General features: G+C 41.1%; 1 protein-coding gene across 2 annotated transcripts in view; it reads left to right on the top strand.

Moving 5' to 3' along the window:
- Window positions 1–266: 266 nt before the first annotated feature.
- The window catches only part of LOC100402350 (CD302 antigen), a 171046-nt gene continuing 146269 nt past the window's right edge, over window positions 267–25043 (top strand). For both annotated transcript variants that reach the window (XM_002749408.7, XM_008998828.5), the window contains exons 1-4: window positions 267–440; window positions 6490–6861; window positions 11803–11973; window positions 15516–15680. In XM_002749408.7, coding sequence (XP_002749454.3) covers window positions 347–440; window positions 6490–6861; window positions 11803–11973; window positions 15516–15680 — 802 coding nt within the window. In that variant the 5' untranslated portion in view covers window positions 267–346. The remainder of the gene's footprint in view (window positions 441–6489; window positions 6862–11802; window positions 11974–15515; window positions 15681–25043) is intronic.

Consider the following 25043-nt stretch of genomic DNA (forward strand, 5'->3'; position numbering starts at 1 on the left):
CGGTGCCAAGTTTCAGTAAGGACCGCATCTTCCCAGCTTAGCTGATGAAGAGGCGGGGACCGAACCCTCCAGTGCAGTAGCCTGGTGGCGCCAGGCTCTCCCACAGACCTGCACTTCCCTCTTCCTTGCGGGTCCCACCCCACGCAGATATCCAGCGCCCCGCCCTCTTAAAGCCCCACAGCCGGCCCGGCCCACCCCGGGGCAGAGGAGACGCACTTCTGATTGGCCGAGGGCGGGGTGGGCGGGGCCTGCGCCCGGGCGTCCCCAGGTGCCTGGACTTCGGCGCTGGCGGGGCGGGTGCCGCGTGCGCCCGAGGACCCGGCCAGACAGCTTGCGCCGGCTCAGGATGAGAACGCGCTGGGCGACCCCTCGCCGCGCGGTGGTGCTCCTCATACTGCTCCTCTGGTGCTTCGAGCTTGCAGAGCCGTCTGCCCACGCAGGTAACCGCGGGCACGTCCACCCCGCAGTTAGCTGGGGACCCCGACGCCGCAACTCTGCCGCCTCTCCAGCCCGGGGAAGGGCTGCGCCCCCGGGACAGGTCACGGCTGCTTTGCTTGGGGCGGAGTGTAGGGAGCTCTGGTGCCGGACGGGTGAGCTAGGGGAGGTCCGGCGGAGGAGGCGCCCCAGTGCCCTCGGGGGCCCTGAAGAGGGCGCGGTGGGTGTGGGAGGGCAGCGCCCTTCTGGTGCTGAGGGGATGGGCGCGGTCCACCGTAGAGGAGGCGCACGGAGGCTTTTCCGGGCGGGTACCCTGCTCCGTCGTCTCTCTTCTAAAATATTGCTGCAGTATGAGGGTCCCCATCTGCCCCCTGCGTCCTATCCCACCGGTTCTCGCCCTTCCTTCGCCCCTTGGTCACATTGGCCACAGTGTCAAGAGTAGCCTCCATCCGCAGCGCCAAGGATTCCCAACGATTCACGGACTTCACTGCATCCATGGTGCACGTCAGAAAGAAAGATTAAGTAAACCATCTCCTTCGAAAGTGACCAAGGCCAAGAGTCAGCTATGATGCCCTCACCCGCCGCCTAAAGCAGCAAAACTTTCTTCTCAATGGTTTATCAGCCCCAAACGACCTTGCTCCCCAAGGCTGACAGCCCCACACTGAAGTGCAAGTCGCCTGCCTGGGGACCTGCTGCCTCTCACTGTGGAAGCAGGACCAGAAACAGGCACCCTTCATTGATGTTCAGGGTAGTGCCAGCCCCATCCACTACACCCCTTGGCAACAACCATATACTTTTACTTTCTCTTTTTGCCTGGGCGAGAGGTGTGCAGAGGACTTTGGTTCTTGGTTGGGCTGTATCATGGGGGCATTCAACTGTCACCCCCCACCGGCCGCTTCTGTTATCGTGCCTGTTTGAGGAAGGAAAAGATGGTTTAGGCAGTTTTAAAAACACTAAATTGTTGGTGGTTCTTATTTTCTTTTCAGCTAAGCTACCAGCTGGTTTAAACTTCTTTGGAGTGATGGGAAGAGATTACTCAGAGTGTGAGTGGCATCATCCTATCTACAGCAAGGACCTGTAAATGGACCCTGCTCTGAGTCACACTTCTTCATTCTCCTTTGACCCTGTGTGCTAGGAACTACCAAAAGAATCATTAAAAATAAGATCCTTTTCTTTTGCCTTGGGAATTTTTCTGCCTGCCCCACAATCCAAGGTGGAAAAGTTCACTGCAGCAACTAACTACAGTGAAAATGCGGTAACCTTTCAGTCACTAACCTCTTAGTTCCCATCTACATTTGCTTCAGTCCTGTTTTTATCTCCTTCACAAATTTCAAGATTTCCTTAATCCTTGCAATCACTGCCCTTTCTCGTTGACCCAAAGCAAAAAGCACCAGATTTAACTCTGTTCTTCCTGTGCTAGGTCCCCACAGGTTTTGTTATCCTGTGTCCTTCCTTACTCCTAGCAGCTGCTCTGATAGATTTTCTGTCACCCTTAGACCAGACCTGTGGCCTTGTTAGGGGAAGTACTGGAATTTAGAACCCCTAGCCATTTGGCTCAATTGTTTGGCAAGAGTGTCTGCTTCATGATGCTAGTGATGGCATGCACCTCATCACATGTGCATGACTAGGCTTGTGCAGGTGGCCTCGATCACCCAAACACTGAAGGAGCACCTCTCTGTCCTTGGGGAGATGCCAGGTGCTTAGTTTACATTTTGGCCTGCTTGGAAACTTAACAGCTTGAAGTAAACCAATCTGTCAGGGACTCCTGAGGTTCTCATGAGCCAACACCACCCAATCGTGCTTGAAGACTTTCTGACTCCCAGTTCATTGCCATGGACCCAACTGTAACTTTCAGGACCTGTTTTTGAACTAACCTAGATTTCTGATTCTCTCCTGTTGCACCTACCTGTACATTCTGAACACATGGTAGAGACTCTACAAAATGCTTAATATGTGATCTATGTACAGTCCCTCTGAAATTATAAATGCTGCCATCTTCATCCTTCTTGTTTTCCCAAGCTATTTCCCTATCCATTTGTCTGTGGTCATAAATGTCAATATCTAGCTTCTCTTTGGAATATGTGAAGCTCTTTTGTCTAAGGCTTATAAGGCAGGAATTATTTACTGATCAGACAATAATAAAACACTGAGATATTATTTTCGTTAGATGGATGTAAAAATACTAAAATTTCATTTTCGATTATTATAATGTTATTTAGCCATTTTCTCTCAAACACCATTGGAGAATTTGTATAAAATGAAGCATATACAAAATGCATCTAGGGAGTGATGAGGCTGTTTTTCATCAACTTCTGCCTTTAGATTTGTTCCAAGATTATATTTGGAGGTAAATATTAAACCTTCATTGAGGACTGGTATAACATTGTAAAGTGAACAAGATACAATAAGAAGCTATCAATACTCTATTTTATAAAATAAGTTTTATAAAATCTCTGTAATTATAAGGGATTATGTTCACACTTTCTCAGTCCTCCTTCCCACTCTTCAACCTACTATCCTGATAAGGGTCATAAGACTGAGGCAGATTGAACAGCTCCTGCTAAGGGTAAAGAAAGATATGGAGAAACATCATGAAAGGATAGGATTCTCCCTATCTAATGCGTGCTTACATGTACATTATATATGGAGACTAGTGAGTTTCCTTTAAGTATATCAATAATTAATATCTATAGTAAGTGACCACTGTAAGTGTCAAACATTGAAATTGCATATTTGGTTCAAATGAGGGGTCAGTCTGAGAAAAATATCTATATTCAGAGATGTAGTAGTTTGTTAGGAAGCTTGGCAGCTCCACTTTCACATGTGGCTCCTCCACACCTCTCCTATAGTGTTTTAGAGTTGCTATAAGGTTGTTAAGTGCACAGGTGTCCAGAAGTAAAAATGTGTATAAAGTAGAAAAGGATAATTCTTTCTCTTCCAAAAAATATGTATAAAACAGAACTGTAACTTCAGTGGACATGCCTGATACAAGTGCGATTATAATGGCTTGAAATGGGCTGGGTGCAGTGACTCACACCTGTAATCCCAGCACTTTGGGAGGCCAAGGTGGGAAGATTGCTTGAGCCTAGACATTCAAAAACAGCCTGAGCAACAAAGTGAGACCTTGTCTCTACCAAAAATCAAAAAAGTTAGCCAGGTGTGATGGCATGTGCCTGTGGTCCCAGCTACTCGGGAGTGTAAGGTGGGAAGATCACTTGAGCCTTGGAGGTTGAGGCTGCAGTAAGCTGTGATCACCACTGCACTCCAGCCTAGGTGACCATGTGAGACCTCCCTTGTCTCACAAACAAAAGAATGACCTGAAATGCTACGAGCAGTAGCTGACATAATAAATTCATGGACATCTCTTCAAGAATAATGTGCAACGAATGAACCTACAAGGCTAAGGATACTATCTTGTGGAAGCAGAGGATGTTAGCACTGGAAATGGCTTTTGATATCTTGTACTGGACTGCTTTCATCTTGTATTTGAAGATACAAAGACACTGGGAGATTGTAGCTTCCCCAAGTTCTCCCAGCTAACTGGTAGCAGAGGTAGATCTTTAATCTAGGACCCCTATCTCCTGCTCTTTCCACTGTACAAAGAATCCATTGGATTCTACAAAAACTTTGAAAAATCTAGAACTGCAAACTGCAAAGGAAGGCAAAGCTGCTGCTTCCCAGTTCACCTGTTTGGGATAGAGTGCACAAACTAGAACTGGGAAAGAGAGCGGCAAAACTACAGGGCAGGAGAGGGGATGTTTCCAACAACGTGATAGCCACATCTCCTGCAGGAGGAGACTTCTTTTTTCTTCTGTAATTTTTGATACTTTGGAATGCAAGATTTATTTTGGAGAGGGGAGAGACAATGATTTGGAAAATATGTAGATCGAAGCTCTGAGTAGCTATTGAATTGTGGGATGAGAGAAAGGCCATGAGAGAAAGTGTAAACAGTAATCTTATAAGATAGTACATTTTCCTTTTTTTGTTGACTGTCCTCCCAGCCTGTGTCCATCACGTAGAAAATGGCAGAGGGATGTCAAAGAAGAAAGTGTGGGGGATGTGGCCAGGCACGGTGGCTCATGCCTGTAATCCCAGCACTTTGGGAGGCCAAGGCAGGTAGATCACCTGAGGTCAGGAGTTTGAGACTAGCCTGGCCAACATGGTGAAACCCTGTCTAAAAATACAAAAATTATCTGGGCGTAGTGGTGGGCACCTGTAATCCCAGCTACTCGGGAGGCTGAGGCATAATAATCACTTGAACCTGGGAGATGGAAGTTGCAGTGAGCTGAGATCGCACCCCTGAACTCCAGCCTGGACAACAGACTCCATCTTAAGAAAAAAAAGTGTAAGGGATGAAAGGTTCTATGGCAAACATCCTTGGCTGCAGCCCTGTGGAATTCTTTTAAAATTCAGATTTAAAAGAAGAAATAACTTTAAGTTTTAAATAATTTTTGTTGTTCTTGTTGTTTCTCTTGTTGCTTCTGATATTTAAAAAAAAATTCATCCAAAGTTCAAGCTGCAGTCAGAGTTAATTTTATAGTTATCATTTACATGGTAAAATTCCCCTCAAGTCACCAGTCCCTGGTATGGGAATTTTTAACTCTGAAAGCCTTTGAATTATTACTAAGAAAAGCATCTGATGTTAGTGAAACCAGTGACTGTGACGCTGGTATCAAAGTGAAAGTGCCTTTTGGGAACCAAAATTTTATAGGTCTTTCTGCTGAACTCTGGTTCATTGACAGTGATTGCTTAAGCATGTGTAAAATATTTCAGCTTTACTCTTAACAACATGATGATCTGTGCTATAACTTGTTTAACATGTTCCTTTGTTAAAAAAAAAAAAAAACAAATTGTCTGATTATAATTTGTGGTAACAGATGTCAATCTTATTCCACAAACTCAGGAGTGCAAGAAAAAATGCTTTACTTTATTTTCAGAAAACTAGATTCAATTTTATTCTGAACTCCCATTCCACAAGGTTGCCAGAACTTCAATAACTGTCCTTACTGGGGTCTTTCCCAGCTCATGCAAAGTGCCAGGGAGCTTCCTTCTTTAGACATTCGATCCCACTGGTTACTTCTGGGTTTTCCATTGTCCAAACCCACAGGATCTTGAATCTTGTGGCTCAAGACTCATCAGTCATCACTCTGGTAGTTCCTGGAGTTTGGGGTTCAGCTTTCTTAGGTGATCTACATGGTCAGTCCCTCCAGCCTTTCCCCAGGTCCTGTCACTTTCCTGAGGGTGCCACAATGGAGCTGGCCACAGGTTCCCCTACCCTCAGAACCCAGACCTCTATTTCTTCCAGTTTCTATACCCCACTGTTCTGCTGCTCCCTCAAAAGTTTCCCCATTTCCTCTGAGATACCACAATGAATGTAGGCCTCCAAAAAATATGTAGGGGGAAGTGACCCTTAAATTTTCCTTTTTAGTGGCAGGAGAGCACAGAGGCCTCACTACATACTTGGATCTGAAGAAAGGAACATATAGTGAACATGCTGTGTTAAGCATCGATTTTTCATGTAATAATTTACCGTGCCATAGTAGCTAACATGGAAGCAAGGCAGAATTATGGTCCCAGATAGACTCGGACACTTTTCATTGAGATGAAAAAAGAGCTTTGTTTGTCTTATTAAATGAGAAGGGAAAAAAATCCTTCATGGAATAGCAACAACAAATATACCTGCTACTCTACATGCTTTACATGGATTAGCTGCTTTCATGCTCACACCCACCATATGAAGTAAGTTCTATTTTCCAAGTGAGAAAACTGGAGCCGAGATTAAATGATTTGCCCTGATCCTATGACTAATAAGTAGCAGCAGCAAAATATGGGCCTAGGCTGACTGGGCTCCAGATTCCATGCTCTGACCGACCCCACATACTGCAGTGCCTCTCTGGTCACCACTTCCCACCTTGCATAGTCCACTACAGCATATAAAGGGTGGGAAAAATCTGAGGGTGGCAACAGTACAGTGGTGCTCGGACTCTCCTCAGCAGGCAGGGAGCAAGGTACTTCAACCACATAATCCAGAATCTGTCTGTTCATCTGACTCAGGTAATGACCCCTTCACCATTGTCCATGGAAACACAGGCAAGTGCATCAAGCCACTGAATAGCTGGATAGTAGCAAAAGACTGTGTTGGAACTGGGGACATGTTATGGAAGTGGGTGTCCCAGCATCGGCTCTTTCATTTGAAATCCCAGAAGTGCCTTGGCCTAGATATTACCAAACCAGTGGATTCCTTGCGAATGTTCAGCTGTGACTCCAGTGCCATGCTGTGGTGGAAATGTGAGCACCACTCTCTGTACGGTGCTGCCCAGTATCGGCTGGCTCTCAAGAACGGGCATGGCACAGCAATCTGGAATGCATCTGATGTCTGGAAGAAAGGAGGCTCAGAGGAAAGCCTTTGTGACCAGCCTTATCATGGTGAGTATTAGAGAGGGACTTTGACAGATTTGCGGTTCGTGACATTGAACATGCACAATTTAGTAAAAATAGAGTTGTACATTGGTAATGGCAGTGAGCAAGCTCTTCAGTTCCAGGCACTGTGCAGTTACTTTGGGTGACATTCTTACATGTCCATGATATTTGCCCCTACTTTGCAGGTAAGGCTAGGAGAGGTTAAGTGCCTTATCTGAGGTCACACAACCATGTTGTGATAAATCTGGGATTTCATCAGATAAACATGTACTTCCTCTGATGGTCTTCTGAACCCTAGAGGAAAGGAAATATTAGATTAACAGGAAATCTTTTTACAGGCTAAAAGTCAAATGATCTAATAATGTTGATCTTATTCTAAGTTTTAAAAGAAGAAGAAAGGCCAGGTGTGGTGGTGCATGATTATAGTTCCAGCTTCTTGAGAGACTGAGGCAGCAGGATCACTTAAGCACAGGAATTCAGGGATGCAGTGTGTAATGATCACGCTTGTGAATAGCCACTGCACTTCAGCCTGTGCAACATAGTGAGACCCCATCTCTTAAAAAAGAAAAGAAGGAGAAGGAGGAAAAATGTATTTTCCCTTGCCTACATATTTTGATAAAATGGGAAAACTTTGAGTGGATTTTCTTATTTATTTTCATTTTTGGCATGGCAACCAAATTTTGATGTTTATATTTATGGTTCAGCATTTTAAGAGTAGAGTTTTTCTGTTGCTTCCAAAAATAACTTCACGAATATTGTCTTGGGAGGAGCTGGCCATGGACTTAGCTTGGAGTCTAGAGACTGGATTGTGACTAATTTCCAAGTTAAAGAATGAGTAGATTTATTTTTTTAACCACTAAGTGTAATTGGCTATCACCCAAGCAAATATTTTTCATTATGTTGCTCTAAATTACACCAAGTATCAATAGGCATATAATTATGTCATCTAAGTCCTATTATTTTCCCTTGTCTTTCTTTACAAACTCCTCTAGCTTTACAATGGCTTTCTTCTTCTCTTAAAGCTAATTTAAGCTAAATTTGGCTTCAAAGTCAGGATAGCAGCTTCGCTCCCATACTTTCCATTATCCATCCACACACGTTTTTCTTTCTAGTCTATTTCCTAGTGAAGATGAAGAAATTATTCCGAGAATGTCAAGTTCTACTGTTATAGAGAAATATTAGAGAATTAGAGATGGAGGTTTCCTTTTCGTCAATCCCTGACCTTTGAATAGTTCACAGTCTGTTTCTGTGAGCCAGCTTCCTTCTAAAAGTAAAGCAGTTGCTTTCTGAATATGACTTAAAGGTAAATTCAAATTCTGTGCCACAAAAGCCCTTCTCCAACTTGCCAACTAAGAGAAAACACAGAGCCAAACAAAATGCCTTTTGAATTGGATTTAACTTGTTTTATTGTGTTTGTCCAGGGACCAGAAAGGATCATTTTCTTGGCAGGGTTCTTTTAGTCTCTTGATCTAATTCTTTTGATGGGCATAGTTGTAATCTTAAACTCCCTCAGTCTCCGGAGTGTCTTCATTTCAATATAACTGGTTTTCATTTTTATCCTATGTGTTTTATTTACGCATTTCTAATGTTCTTCTGAGATGGGGACTGTGGGTTTCACTCAGCTGCCGAGTGATCAGTGGCATAAAAAAGGTTAAGAACCCACCCAGGGGACCATTCAGAGAGAGCTAAGCAATGCCACCAGCATAGCCCACAGGCATAAAGTGTTTCTTGACCTTTTCAAATACAATATTTGAAACATGAAAGACTTTTTTAAAAGCATATGTAATTATGACTAGTTAAGGCATACCTCAAGTTTGAGCTTGCACAGAAACCAGGGCCAGACCTGCCACCTCTTCTGTTTCTGTCTAGGTGACTGGTACCATCTATGTTCTACATGTCAGAAATCAGGGCCGGGCGCGGTGGCTCACGCCTGTAATCCCAGCACTTTGGGAGGCCAAGGCAGGTGGATCACGAGGTCAAGAGATCAAGACCATCCTGGTCAACATGGTGAAACCCTGTCTCTACTAAAAATACAAAAATTAGCTGGGCATGTTGGCGCATATCTGTAGTCCCAGCTACTCGGGAGGCTGAGGGAGGAGAATTGCTTGAACCCAGGAGGCGGAGGTTGCAGTAAGCCGAGATCGTGCCATTGCACTCCAGCCTGGGTAACGAGTGAAACTCCATCTCAAAAAAAAAAGAAAAGAAATTAGCAAGGCACCGTAGAGGTTTCAGGCTTTCCTCGTCTACCACTCCAATATAATTAGATATGAAGTCCTGGCAGTTCTCCCTTTTTCAATTTATGTATGTCCCTTCTTGTTCTTAGGTTAGGCACTGCTGTCTTAATTTAGGTACTTTCTCTAGGACTCCTCACTTAGACTCTTGATACTGGTTGTTATCCTTACCTTCTTATCTAGCAGTATAGAAACAAAACATACAAGATACCCTAGTCCCAACAAAAGGAAGTCCAAGGTTACCTAGCTTGTTGCAGGAAAACGTGGGCTCAAAAACCAGTATTCCATTCCCCAAACATAGCTTCTTTCTTTCTCCATCGGCTTTAGCAGCATAAAAAAGGTTTTCACTTGTGACACAAGAACATTAATTTATCATTGTGCCTTGGGTTGCCTCTCACCCCAACTCCCATCCTGTGTGTAACATGTTTATCTCAGAGAAATCCAAAGTTGTATAAATTTGGTTTATACAACTAGCTAGCTGGCTTTTGACTAGCACCCAGGTAGATGTACATTTATATCATTAAGATATCTTGATCTCACTAGAACTTTTCAAATTTTGAATGTTTGGTGAATCATGTAGAGGAAATGGACTTTTCATGGTAGGGTGGCTGCAGAATTCTGGGCAACTCTTAGAACTCTGCCAACAACCTCTTTATCCATTGAAACTATTTTGTCTCATGTTCCTGATGACATTAATTTGCCAGTTTTCTGCATAATCACCTCATCTCACAAATGTGTACCTATTGCATAATAAGCTGTTGTTTTAAGGATGTTGTCACCATAAATTCACACATTCAGAAAAGATCCTTTACAGGAAAGCCTGTCTTGCTAAGGAAGCCCATGGAGATCCCCATCAGCAAAAATGCGTGGGAGCAAAACTTAGTGAATAGTTAGCATAATTTAGCTGCTTCTGGTATGGTGGTTATATGCCTATCATTCTTCAAAGCATATATTGTGACATAGAGAGCTTTTTAATTGAAGCCCAGCTTTGAGCTATAAAATCTAATTTGAAACTTGAGAAGCCACTTGAAACTTGACAGCCACTGATGTCACAAGTTGTCCTTATAGGTCAAGACTAATCAGAGAGCCCATTCTCATCTCTGTCACTTGCAGATGAATGCCTGAATGTCTCACTTGACTACACTGCAAAAATGGGGATTTCCCAGACAAGTAAAATACTTCCCCTATGATCTCACAGGTTTATGATAAAGATCAAATGACAGAAATGTATACCAAGGCATTTTGTATTCCAAAAATCAAAGGTTTTAGAATAAAACTGGTGGTTCTACAAGGAACAATCCTCTGTTCAGGGACTGTCCTCTTAGGTTTGTCATATGGAAAGAGAAATTGGTCATGAGCTATTGGGGGTTTTGAATGTAGTTAAAACCAAAACATAGGTAATAAGCAGAATCCACATAAAATATACTCTTTAACAGAAGTACCCTTTTGAAAACTATTTATATGACACAGGAAAACAAAACCAGTGATTTTTAAAAGACTATTTGCCAAGAAAAGCATCCAGATTATTCTTATAGAATGTATTAAGCAGAACTACAGTAAAAGTTCTGCTTAATACATTCTAAGCTGTTAAATGGCCTCATGCTTCATTTAGATGAACACTTGAGAATAATAAAGAAAGTAGAATCAAATACTGTCTTAAGCACACTTTTAAGCAAATCTGTGAGACATTTTGAGGAACTCTAATTGCCTGGTAAAGGTTGATAAGATCTGATTTCTATGACTTACCTAATGGCCATTATTTGATCTGTTAATGACCGGGGCTTTTCACAAATTGAAGATTTAGAAAAAGGTGACAAAAGAGATACAGGGTTAGCTGTTCTATAAAAATACTTTTTAAAGAGAATTGGTATTGATATAAGCATTGAGTGTTCTTTCTAGCATTTCCAGGCATATTTGAGGTTGGAATTATTTTCCAGTTCCTCTCCATGTACCAGGGAAAGTAATTAAAAGAAAAACTATGTCTACTACCTCACTGGCCACCAGCTGGTCCCATGACTGCCCCGTTAAAGCTGCTGCTGCTTCTTTCACAACACAATTACAGTGCCCTGTTCTTCCGGAGGAATCAACACACAAATTCAGCGGCTCTTCCTCTTACTTCCTCAAAAACCGCAGTGTCAATTCTACCTCCAGTCTCTGAACAATGGGACTGTTCATCCATCTCTCTAACTCCACAGGTGGTTCCAAAGTCCACACCCACCCTCAGTGGTTCCCAGGTATTTTTCTGGCTCCAGCACTTTCTGAAGAAAAGAAAATAGAGGTAAATTTAACCTCAGCCAGGGCACCCTTTCTGGTGAAGTGTTCTGTTGCCCACAGCAGAGTTAGTAGACCCTCACCTGATCAAACCAGGCTCTTTCAGCTCCTCATCACACCACAATAAGTGAAGCTTCACATGGATGATCACTGAGTGCTATCCCCAATTTGCAAAAGCAGAAACTGAGGCTACTAGAAATTGGATAGCTTGCCCACAGATACCCTGTGGGTCGGTGGGGAGCCAGCATTCAAGTCCAGACCTGACAGCACCCATGCTCTGAATTCCTACACTCAGGCTTTCCTCGTCCACCACTCCAATATAATCACTCAGATATTCTAAGTGAAAACAACAGTATTTCTTTTAAAAATGGTTTTAGAAATTAGCAAACTGAAGCTGACTACCCAGTTTTTAACTCTCTTTTCCCCAACTTCCTTTCCAACACAGAGATCTATACCAAAGATGGGAACTCCTATGGGAGACCTTGTGAATTTCCATTCTTAATTGATGGGACCTGGCATCATGAATGCATCCTTGATGAAGATCATAGTGGGCCATGGTGTGCCACCACCTTAAATTATGAATATGACCGAAAATGGGGCATCTGCTTAAAGCCTGGTATGTATGGGCTGGTAAACTTTATGTAGAAAGGCAGTACATTTATATGAGGCAACAGGGAGAAGGAAGAGTTCAAAGTGACTCAAAAGTGACTGGAAAAATATTATCCCAGATAAGGAGTATATGTTTGGAGAAGAGAGAGGTAATGTGTAGGTATGATTTGCCTTCAGAAGCAGGCCAGGAAGTGAACCAAGGTGGATGGTGTGATGGAGGAGGAGGAAGGAGTATTCGACAGCACAGGCACCTCAGGGAGAGGAAGTGTGGAAAAGGCATGCCCAGTTAGGAAATTGCTGCTGACCTTTAGTAGTCTCGGAAGACTAGAGGTGGTAGAAGCTGGGTTGTAGTAAACTGAAGCATGAACAGAAGGAAGTAAGCCTCATAAGTTTCATGGAGAAGAAAAAGAGACTGTTGGCAAAGGACAAAATTGCAACAACTTTATGTAGTTACGATCTCATTTGGCTTTATTGCAATTCTAGAATCAGGCAACACTTCATTTCATAAAATAGAAGACTATAAGGGTTCCAGTTCATTGAACAGAGGGGATTGGCTTTGTGGACAGAAATAGGGCTAAAGAAAACAAAAACAAAAAGCAAAGAGTGGATTGGTTATTTCAAAGTAACTTTCCGTGTAAGATGTGGACAGGGAAACAGAATAGAGAAATAATTGATTGGTTAACATCAGATGACTTCAGGTTAAGGATTAAAACACAGGGAACTTCATTATCGGGTCAATTAAAGATTGAAACTGGCCTGTTTGGGAAATTAGGCGGTTCGCTTTTCTGATTTCTCAAAAGGTCAGATAAGAACTCCATTTCAGTATGGTGACATGGGACTTTGGCATGGGTGACTCCATTTTGATTTTTGACTCCTAGATCAGGAGCTTAGTCCAAAACAGTGACTTCCTATAATGTTTATTTAAAAGAGCAAAGGATAGTTTGAGGGAGAGATCAGTTGAGAAACACTGTTCAAATGGTGAAGTCTTAAGTATATTTATGGCCTGAAGAGCAGGAAGGAAAAGGGATGGATCTTCCTGGGGCTCTCAAAATTGGTGACACTGTTCCTTCTACCTTTCTTGTTTATTGGTCAGAGTGCTTTTTCTCATTACTTTTTACTAGAAGCAAACTGTTCAGGATTTGTTAAAGAATTTGCTTTTCTTTCGAAAGACAGAGACCAAAGTAGCAATTACATCATTATCTGGCACATAACTGAGATACAGTTTCTCACCAATTAGGTGAGAGTTACAGGGGATCACAGCAGCTGACATGTGATAGGTATTCACAAAATATTACTTAATGGACAATAGATTGAAAGAATATAGCAAAGAGAAAGGAAAGAGCTCCAGACCTAAGTAATAATAGTTAATACTTAACAAGGCTCTGCCAGGTGTCAGTTATTGTTTCAGGCTCTCAATATACATTAACTCATTCAATTCTCACAGCAACCCTCAAAAGTACCATAATTTAATCCCCGTTCTACAGATGATCACAGTGAGGCAAAAGGGAGGTACATAACTTACCTAAGATCACACAGCTAATAAATATCAGAGCTAGGATTCAGACCCAGGAAGCCTGGCTATGAAGTCCTTTCCCTAAACAGCTATACCATCCTAACTCATTGAGTAGCTAGCCAGGTGGTATTAGTAATGCTGATCCCTCCTTCAGGAATCAGCTTCAGAATGCAGAGTTCTATGCAACTTGAAGAGATTATACTGGGTTAAGACTTCAGATTTCAGGGTGCACAGAATCACCTGGAGAGTTTATTAGAACACATGTAACTAGGGCCCAGAGATTCTGATTCAGTAGATTTTTGGTAGGGCCCCTAAAATTAGCAAGTTTCCAGGTAATGCCGATGATGCTGGTCTGGGGACCACACTTTGAGAATTATCTAGTTTGAGGCCCAGCCTTCTCAACACCTGTAACCTACCTACTAAAATAGAAAAAGCCAGTACTTACTTCAGCTGTAATTGATAATAAGCAGAGTTTGGTCATCCAGGTATCAACTTCATTTAACTCTCCTTATTGTTTGGATCAGAAATTTATGAAAAGTTGCTTAGAGGTTATCCAATGCAAACCCCCGTTTCTCAGGTAAGAGGCAGCAGGCCCAGATCAATGAAATGACCTATCAGGCTCAGACCACAGTTTTGTGGAAACTGGTGATGGATTCCTTATCCTCCTTCCCCACTGTACATATTTACCTCCACTGTACCTTGTTGCCTTGAGAGGGATGTGTCTTGGTGCCTTTAGCCTCCGTGGGTGTTATGTGTGTGTTGGGGGTTTGGGGGTGGTGTTAATGCATTCATATGCTTCCTAGAGTTACTTTTTATTGGAGGAAACAAGACTGTGAGTTTCTCAAACTTGAGGGCTTGTAAATCATGGGGGTCATGTTGTATAGCAAACACACTGCCATCCCACTGCTGGAAGCTTCTGGATTTACAAGTGTAGGGCCTCAGTGGTAACAATGAACCTTTAGACCGTGTTCTTGCAAATCCACCCTATTTTGTTTTTACCAAATGTTGGAATCCCTGTTGCTATTTATGCCATAGAAAAATGGCTGAAGAAGCAGGATGTGCCACTCAGAGGATCAACAAGACCTGTGCCCTTGATTATAGCTCTGCCACAGTCACCTCTAGATCTTGTTCCTGTCTGTGAAATGAGGACATTAGACAAGACGATCTCTAAAGGCCCTTCCAGCTTATAGGGTCATGAGTATAACATCTGATATGTAACTGGCTATAGGAGACCTTTTGGAAAGTCTCCCAATTAGAGCCTGGGATACACTTGACACAGCCTGCACTGGACTTCCCCTCTTATTGGGAGTATATGGGAGTACATGGGAAACTCTGAGTATATTTTGAACCAGTTGTCTCAAAACTTTTATATCTCATTCAGGAAAGATCTTGCAGGTTCTTTGTCTAAAATTATATATACTCTACAAGCATATATGTATAGTGATTATAGGCACATATATGCACACATATGCATATAAAATGCATATATAAAGTGAATTATATATCATATATTCAATTCTTTATTAAAATGTTAAAGAGAAGCTTGGACTTAGTTTCCCAAATAAGGTACTCACTTGGGCTCAATTTCTTGGCCATTTAAGCAGCATGTCTGTGCACACACATACACAAACAGTGGTTTCTATGCAGACTGTGGGAAAACCCTCTGCAGTCTGCCACTATGTTCAGATGAGCTTTGTTTTTCATTAGCTCAGTGTTCACAACATGTGCACACTGAGATTTGTATTTCAGGCAGAGGGCAGGCAGGGACATGGGCAAAAACACAGCATTGTAATTGATAGGGATAAAAGGAGAGTAGAAAATAAGAAAGAGTGGAAGCTTCAACTAGCCTGAGTAATTTGCTGTGTTATAATTCCAATTTTATTGTGATCAAAATATGGTCTAAAGGAGTGATGGCAGTCTCTATTTGGGCATATCCTAAGAGTATGCAAATCGACTTGCAGTATTTGTAGCATTCTAAGTAATAGAAAACATTATGTCCTTACTTTGTGATCACTGATGTATCTTTTTATCAACAGAAAATGGTTGTGAAGATAATTGGGAAAAGAATGAGCGGTTTGGAAGTTGCTACCAATTTAATACTCAGGCAGCTCTTTCTTGGAAAGAAGCTTATGTTTCATGTCAGAATCAAGGAGCTGATTTACTAAGCATCAACAGTGCTGCTGAATTAACTTACCTTAAAGGTAGATTTTACTTGCATGTGATAGAGCAAAGTGGCTAAAATTGTAAAGATGCTTCTTCTTCTGTTTTCATATCCAGATGTGTTTCTTTGTATGTATCTTTTCTAGCCTCTCTTGGAATTTAAACTTCAACACTGAAACCCATAAGCAAAAAAGTAGTGAATGTAATCATATTTCCCCATTGAGAAATGCATCTTGTGTTGGAAACTAAAGAGAGACTAATGTTCAGAAAACAAGGTTGGATAGGAAGATTAAACTGCTACCCTAATCCTAAATGAAAGGATTTTTTAAAAAGTGAACAATTAATCTCTTTGAACACTGAGAAGTAGAGAATTCATGGAAGGGAAGGAAGATGGTTAAGTTATACTAGGTGGCCTCAGTAAAAGTCCTCAGGGACAAGGAGTGTTTTACTAAATCTTAAAGTGAATTTAGTAACATGGACACAGAGTGGGTAGAACTTTGTCTTGTTTGGGAGATGGTAGTGGTAATTTTTAAATTTTTAATTATGAAAACAAATTAATAAATAAGAATAGATAAAAACTTTAAAAGACCATTTATCCTTTCATAAGAATTTAAGGATCACCTTGTTAATTTCAGTAGCAAACCCTATTGGAACTTTGATTGGAATTGTATTGAATTATAGATTCATAAAAAAGGAATTGGCTGGCTGTGGTGGCTCATACCTGCAATGCCAGCACTTTGAAAGGTAAAGGCAGGAGGATTATTTGAAGCCCGGAGTTGAAACCAGTCTGGGCAGCAAAGTGAGACCTCATCTCTACAAAAAAAAAATGTTTTTAATTGGTTGTTGGCATGTGCCTGTAGTCCCAGCTACTCTGGAGGCTGAGGTAAAAAGATCACTTGAGCCTAAGAGATTGAGGCTGCAGAGAGGTATAATGGCATCACTGCACTCCAGCCTGAGGGACAGAGCGAGACCTTGTCTTAAAAAAATAAATAAGTAAAAGGTATTGCTATTTCAATATTGTCTTCTCCACCATGAAAATTATATGCCTTTCTATTTATTTAGGACTTCTTTTATGTACTCAGTAAAATTCTGTAACACTTTCCAGAGTCTTTTATATCTTTTGAAAGAAACTATATAAACAGAAATTTTATTATATTTAAAAATCAAGAAACCTAAGTTACTGAGTCCCTTATTATTTATTCTTTGGATGAAAGACAAATAATAGTAATATATGATGATGAAGTGCCAGACAGACTACTTCGTATACTTTTTATACATTATCTCATTTAATCCCAGCTAACTACCTTATGAGGTGGACATTATGGTTATGCCATTTTGCAGATGAGGAATTCGAGGCTCAGAGAGGAAATATAACTTGTCCAAAGTCACCCACAAGTATTTAGCAGACCCTAAATTTGAACAGTCAGTTTGACTGGAAAACAAATTGTATCAGACATATAAATGGATTCACCTTTTATAAGACTGTAAGTTCTTTGCAGGCACAAATGGGTCTCATGGGTTGTTTTTACTTTTGCACAAAGCTTTATTGCTATATATTAAACAAACATATATTATCTAATTCAGATACATCCTGTCACACTATTTTATAATAACTGGAACTATTTGATAAATACTTACTATAAACAAACCCTGCTTTCTCCAGATAAATCCATTAATCATTACTACAACCTCATTAAACAAATGTTTTATCACTAGATAAGGAAATTGATACTTAGAAGTAATATACCCAACATTATAGTATCAGATTGGGATTTGAATATCAACATATAGAATTGCAGAATTTTTTTATTTATTCATTTATTAGAAACAGAAATAGAATCTCACTCTGTTGTCCAGGCTGGAGTGCAGTGGATATTCACAGGTGTGATCAGAGCACACTATAACCTTGAATTCCTGAGCTCAGTCTTCCAATTAGCTAGGACTACAGGAGCACAGGATCATGCCCAGCTTACTTTTTTATAATACTACTTATCCCTCTTAGCTATCTTTCTTTATCTCTTTTTATCATTAAAAGGCCACAGGTATTTTGTCATTCTTTTTTGGTTACAGCTTCATTCAGACCTCCTTTCTTACTCGTAGCTTTACCCTTTTCCTGTATTGTCTGGCACTTGAATATCCAGATCTTTAGAATGAAAATCTGCCAAAGAAGCCAAATGGGCTACTGTTTGGCATTGGAACTCTATTCCAGACCTCACTGAAGCCTTACAAAAAAATATTGTCGAGAATGGAAAGTGCCAACCAATTTAACATTAGTGCCAATAGAATATTAACATTTGCAAAGTGATGATTTCAATGAAGGAGAAAAGTGCCAAAGTGTGACAACCAACATCCTACCAAACAATCTAATGATGCATTTAGAGGAGCAATTGTTGCATGATTCTTTATGCATCAGTTTTCTTTAACAATTTATGAAAGTAAAGGAACATGGTAAAGAACCTTATTGTACCCTACTCCTGGCCAGACATGCCCCACATTTAATATATATCATAAATTTTAAAAGTATATCTGTTTCTAATGTTTCAAGTTCCTCTTCCAGTATGAAAGCTTCTTAGGCATATCAATATGCCTAATTATGACTGTTAGTTTCCCAAAACCCAAGAAAACTGTGTTTTAACCTCCAAAACTCACAGTATCCAGGAGGTTTTCCAAGATGACGTGGTAGGAACAACTCAGGATTGCAGCTCTCAGTGAAGGCGCAGAGGGTGAGTTCTAGCCGCATTTCCAGACAGATCTTTGTTGCCCACAGAACGGGGAAATTCCCAAGTGTAGGAGAGACGCAGGAAGCCAGCACAGCCCTCCCGGCTAGTGCAGGCCGCTGCAGCACAGTGGCATCCCGCACAAAACGCACTGATCTGAGTGCCCTGTTAAACCGGCAATCTGCGATTTGGGAGGGCAGATTAGCATATCCATCTGATTAAACAGGACTTGGACAGGGAGCCAGGCAAGGAGATTCCCGGGAAGCAACATTTGAGCCGGTGCAGTGGGCCCCTGCATGGGAAATCACACAGATCCCGGTGCCTTACCAGCAGGCATCTAAAACACCTCGGAGAGAGTCAACCACTTAACTTAAAAAAAAAAAATAAGAGGGAGAAAGGGCTCTGAGGCAGGGAGCCAGGTGATCAGGCTCGGCAGGTCCCACCCCCACAGGGACAAACAAAACAGTGATTGGAAACGCTTGGGGTTGAGAGATTCACTGCAGGCACAGCTGAATCTAGGACGGTGCAGCTCCATGGGGGAGGGGCATCCACCACTACTGAGGCATTCCGCCCCTACTGAGGTACACGCCCAATACTGACGCAGCCTGCCATTGCCAAGGCAACCCGCCAAAACAAAGAGACTCACCAACAGGGCGGAGCCCACAACAGCAGAGCAGAGCCCATGGACAACAGGGCGGAGCCCAGGACAGCAGGGCAGAGTCCACAGCAGCAGGTCGAAGCCCACAGCAGCAGGGTGGAGCCCACAGCAGCAGGGACTGAAGTGGACCTCAGCAGTCATACAGCAGAGGGGCTAGACTGTTACAAGGAAAATTAAGTAACAGAAATACTTCAGCATCAACAATCTGGGTGTACACTCAGAGACGCAATCGAAAAGCCAGCAACTACTCAGACGACAGGTGGATAAATCCACAAAGATGGGAAGAAACCAGTGCAAAAAGGAAGAAAACACCCAAAACCAAAATACCTCACTTCCTACAAAGGACCAAAACTCCTCACCAGCAAGGGAACAAAGCTGGATGGAGAATGACTGTGACGAAATGACAGAATCAGACTTCAGAAGGTGGATAATGAGAAACTTCTGTGAGCTAAAAGAACATGTTCTAAATCAATGCAAAGAAACTAAGAACCTTGAAAAAAGATTCGAGGAAATGATAACAAGAATGGATGACTTAGAGAGGAATATGAATGAATTGAAGGAGCTGAAAAACACAACACGAGAATTTCGCGAAGCATGCACAAGATTCAACAGCCGAATTGACCAGGCAGAAGAAAGAATATCAGAAGTCGAAGATCAACTCAATGAAATTAAATGAGAAACCAAGATTAGAGGAAAAAGTACTAAAAGGAAGGAGCAAACTCTCCAAGAAATGTGGGACTATGTGAAGAGACCTAACCTATGTTTGATAGGTGTACCTGAATGTGATGAAGAGAATGAATCCAAGCTGGAAAATACTCTTCAGGATATTATCCAGGAAAACTTCCCCAACCTAGAAAGTCAGGCCAATATTCAAGTCCAGGAAATACAGAGAACACCCCAAAGATATTCTGTAAGAAGAGCAACCCCAAGGCACATAATCATCAGATTCACCAGGGTTGAAATGAAGGAGAAAATACTAAGGGCAGCCAAAGAGAAAGGTCGGGTCACCCACAATGGGAAGCCCATCAGACTCACAGCAGATCTCTCGGCAGAAACTCTACAAGCCAGAAGAGGGTGGGGGCCAATATTCAACATCCTTAAAGAAAAGAACTTTCAACCCAGAATTTCATATCCAGCCAAACTGAGCTTCAGAAGTGAAGGAAAAATAAAATCCTTTGCAAACAAGCGAGTACTCAGAGATTTTGTCACCACCAGGCCTGCTTTACAAGAGCTCCTGAAAGAGGCACTATACATAAAAAGGAACAACCAGTACCAGCCACTCTAAAAACATACCAAATGCTAAAGAGCAGCAACAAAATGAAGAATCTGCATCAACTAACAGGCGAAACAGCCAGCTAGCATCAAAATGGCAGTATCAAATTCACACATAACAATATTAACCCTAAATGTAAATGGGCTAAATGCACCAATTGAAAGACACAGACTGACAAAATGGATAAAAATTCAAAACCCATCGGTGTGCTGTATCCAGGAAACCGAGCTCACATGCAAGAATAGACAAAGGTTCAAAATAAAGGGATGGAGGAAGATTTGCCAAGCAAATAAAGAGCAAAAAAAGCAGGAGTTGCAATTCTCATCTCTGATAAAATAGACTTTAAAGCAACAAAGATCAAAAGAGACAAAGAAGGTCATTACATAATGGTAAAAGGATCGATACAACAAGAAGAGCTAACAATTCTAAATATATATGGACCCAATACAGGAGAACCCAGATATATAAGGCAAGTTCTTAACAACTTACAAAGAGACCTAGACTCCCACACAATAATAGTGGGAGACTTTAACACTCCACTGTCAATATTAGACAGATCAACCAGACAGAAAATCAACAAGGATATCCAGGGCTTGAACTCAGACCTGGAACAAGCAAACCTGATAGACATTTACAGAACTCTCCACCCCAAATCCACAAAATATACATTCTTCTCAGCACCACATCACACCTACTCTAAAATTGACCACATAATAGAAAGTAAAGCACTCCTCAGCAAATGCAAAACAACTGAAATCATACCAAACAGTCTCTCAGACCATAGTGCAATCAAGTTAGAACTCAAAATTCAGAACTCAAAATTCTGAGTTAGTTCTCAGAACCGCATAGCGTCATGGAAACTGAACAACTGGCTCTTGAATGCTGATTGGATAAACAATGAAATAAAGGCAGAAATAAAGAAGTTATTCAAAACCAATGAGAATGAAGACACAACATACCAGAATCTCTGGGACACATTTAAAGCAGTCTCCAGAGGAAAATATATAGCAATAAGTGCCCATATGAGAAGAGTGGAGAGATCCAAAATTGACACCCTATTGTCAAAATTGAAAGAGCTAGAGGAGCAAGATCAAAAAAACTCAAAACCTAGCAGAAGACAAAAAATAACTAAGATCAGAGCAGTGATGAAGGAGATAGAGACATGAAAAACCCTTCAAAAAATCAATAAATCCAAGAGCTGGTTTTTTGAAAAGATCAACAAAATAGACAGACTGATAAAAAAGAAAAGAGAGAAAAACCAAATAGATGCAATAAAAAACGATAAAGGGGAAATTACCACAGATTCCACAGAAATTCAAACCATCATCAGAGAATACTACAAACAACTCTATGCACATAAACTAGTAAACCTGGAAGAAATGGATAAATTCCTGGACACCTGTGTCCTCCCAAGTCTAAACCAGGAGGAAGCCGAAAATATAAATAGACCAATAGCAAGGTCTGAAGTTGAGGCAGCAATTAAGAGCCTACCACACAAAAAAAGTCCAGGTCCAGATGGGTTCACAGCCGAATTCTACCAGACACACAAAGAGGAGCTGGCACCATTCCTTCTGAAACAATTCCAAATAATCCAAAAAGAGGGAATCCTTCCCAAATCATTTTATGAGACCAACATCATTCTGTTACCAAAACCAGGCAGAGACCCAAAAAGAAAATAAAACTTCAGGACAATATCCATGATGAACATAGATGCAAAAATCTTCAATAAAATACTGGAAAGCCGATGGCAACAGCACATCAAAAAACTTATCCATCATGATCAAGTAGGATTCATCCCAGGAATGCAAGGCTGGTTCAACATACGCAAGTCTATAAACGTAATTCACCACATAAACAGAACCAAAAACAAAAACTGCATGATTATCTCAATTGACGCAGAGAAGGCATTTGACAAAATTCAACAGCCCTTTATGCTAAAAACCCTCAATAAACTCGGTATCAGTGGAATGTATCTCAAAGTAATAAAAGCTATTTATGACAAACCAACAGCCAATATCATACTGAATGGGCAAAAACTGGAAGCATTCCCTTTGAAATCCGGCACTAGACAAGGATGCCCTCTTTCACCACTCCTATTCAATATAGTACTGGAAGTTCTAGCCAGAGCAATCAGGCAAGAAAAAGAAATAAAGGGTATTCAAATAGGAAAGGTGGAAGCCAAATTGTCTCTATTTGCAGACGACATGATAGTATACCTAGAAGACCCCATTGCCTCAGCCCAAAAACTCCTGAAACTGATAAGCAACTTCAGCAAAGTCTCAGGATATAAAATCAATGTGCAAAAATCTATACACCAATAACAGACTTAAAGAGAGCCAAATCAGGAACAAACTGCTATTCACGATTGCTACAAAAACAATAAAATACCTAGGAATACAACTCACAAGGAACATAAGGGACCTCTTCAGGGAAAACTACAAACCACTGCTCAATGAAATAAGAGAGGACACAAACAGATGGAGAAACATTCCATGTTCATGATTAGGAAGAATCAATATCATGAAAATGGCTATACTGCCCAAAGTAATTTACAGAATCAACGCTATCCCCATCAAGCTACCATTGACTTTCTAACAGAACTGGAAAAATCCACCATGAACTTCATATGGAACCAAAAGAGAGCCCACATAGCCAAGTCAATTCTAAGCAAAAAGAACACAGCGGGAGGCATCACACTACCGGACTTCAAACTATACTACAAGGCTACAGTAATCAAAACAGCGTCATACTGGTACCAAAACAGAGATATAGACCAATGGAACAGAACAGAGGCATCGGAGGCAACACAACATATCTACAACCATACAATCTTTGACAAACCTGACAAAAACAAGCAACGGGGAAAGGATTCCCTGTTTAATAAATGGTGTTGGGAAAACTGGCTAGCCATGTGCAGAAAGCAGAAACTGGACCCCTCCCTGACACCTTACACTAAAATTAACTCCAGATGGATTAAAGACTTAAACATAAGACCTGGCACCATAAAAACCCTAGAAGAAAATCTAGTCAAAATCATTCAGGACATAGGAGTAGGCAAGGACTTCATGACCAAAACACCAAAAGCATTGGCAACAAAAGCCAAAATAGGCAAATGGGACCTAATGAAACTTCACAGCTTCTGCATGGCAAAAGAAACAGTCACTAGAGTGAATCAGCAACAACAGAACGGGAAAAAATTTTTGCAGTTTACCCATCTGACAAAGGGCTGATATCCAGAATTTACAAAGAACTCAAACAGATTTACAGGAAAAAAACAAACAAGCCCATTCAAAAATGGGCAAAGGATATGAACAGACACTTTACAAAAGAAGACATACATGAGGCCAACAAACATGAAAAAATGCTCATCATCACTGGTCATTAGAGAGATGCAAATCAAAACCACATTAAGATACCATCTCACGCCAGTTAGAATGGCGATCATTAAAAATTCTGGAGACAACAGATGCTGGAGAGGATGTGGAGAAATAGGAACACTTTTACACTGCTGGTGGGAGTGTAAATTAGTTCAACCATTCTGCAAGACAGTGTGGCCATTCCTCAAGGCCTTAGAAATAGAAATTCCATTTGACCCAGCAATCCCATTACTGGGTATATATCCAAAGGACTATAAATAGCTCTACTATAAGGACACATGCACACGAATGTTCATTGCAGCACTGTTTACAATAGTAAAGACCTGGAACCAACCCAAATGCCCATCAATGATGGACTGGACTGGGAAAATGTGGCACATATACACCATGGAATACTATGCAGCAATCAAAAACGATGAGTTCATGTCCTTTGTAGGGACATCATCGAATCTGGAGAACATCATCCTCAGCAAACTGACACAAGAACAGAGAATGAAATACCACATATTCTCACTGATAGGCGGGTGAGGAAAAATGAGATCACATGGACACAGGGAAGGACGTACTACACACTGGGGTCTATTGGGGGGAATGAGGAGGGACAGTGGCGGGGGGAGCTGGGGAGGGATAGCCTGGGGAGAAATGCCAAATGTGGGTAAAGGGCAGGAAGGCAGCAAAACACACTGCCATGTGTGTACCTCTGCAACTATTTTGCACGTTCTGCACATGTACCCCAAAACCTAAAATACAATAAAAAAGAAAAAAAAACAATAAAGGCTTACTTAATCTAGGGTATTATTAAAAAGAAAATGCATTATGATCCCAGCCAACTTGCAAAAAGAAAATAAATAGAGATAATGTAAATTTAAATTTAATATTATTTTATATCAAAAGGAAGAAGTCACTGGAGTTTAAATTCAGAATTTATTAGTTCTGTAAACCAGTCTTGTTTTAAAACGTCTTTAAGCCTTATCTGAGTCACATGAGGTGGTATCTACTGTATTATCTTGTATTTTCTTGGCTGCACATGACCACATTCACTGGTCTATAGTAGGCATTACTTGTTTTATATTAATAACATACTAATAAATCCAGATATCTGAGTGACTTCAGAGGACTTATACTTTGATTGAAAAAAATTCTAGCTAGCTTCACAATGGATTGAAAGTTTAAAAAAAGGGAAAATTTCCTTTGACAGTCTGTTTAACAGTTTGAAAGGGATTATAAGCATTTACACACACGTATACACTAATAACATGGTAAAAATCCATTAAATAACTAATAATAGCAATATGAATATTATAATAAGAAGAATAGGAAATTGGTCAGTATTATAAAAATTGATCAGGGCCAGCTGGGCATGGTGGCTTACACCTGTT

The sequence above is a fragment of the Callithrix jacchus genome, chromosome 6 (genome assembly GCF_049354715.1).
Source record: "Callithrix jacchus isolate 240 chromosome 6, calJac240_pri, whole genome shotgun sequence".
Taxonomy (NCBI): domain Eukaryota; kingdom Metazoa; phylum Chordata; class Mammalia; order Primates; family Cebidae; genus Callithrix; species Callithrix jacchus.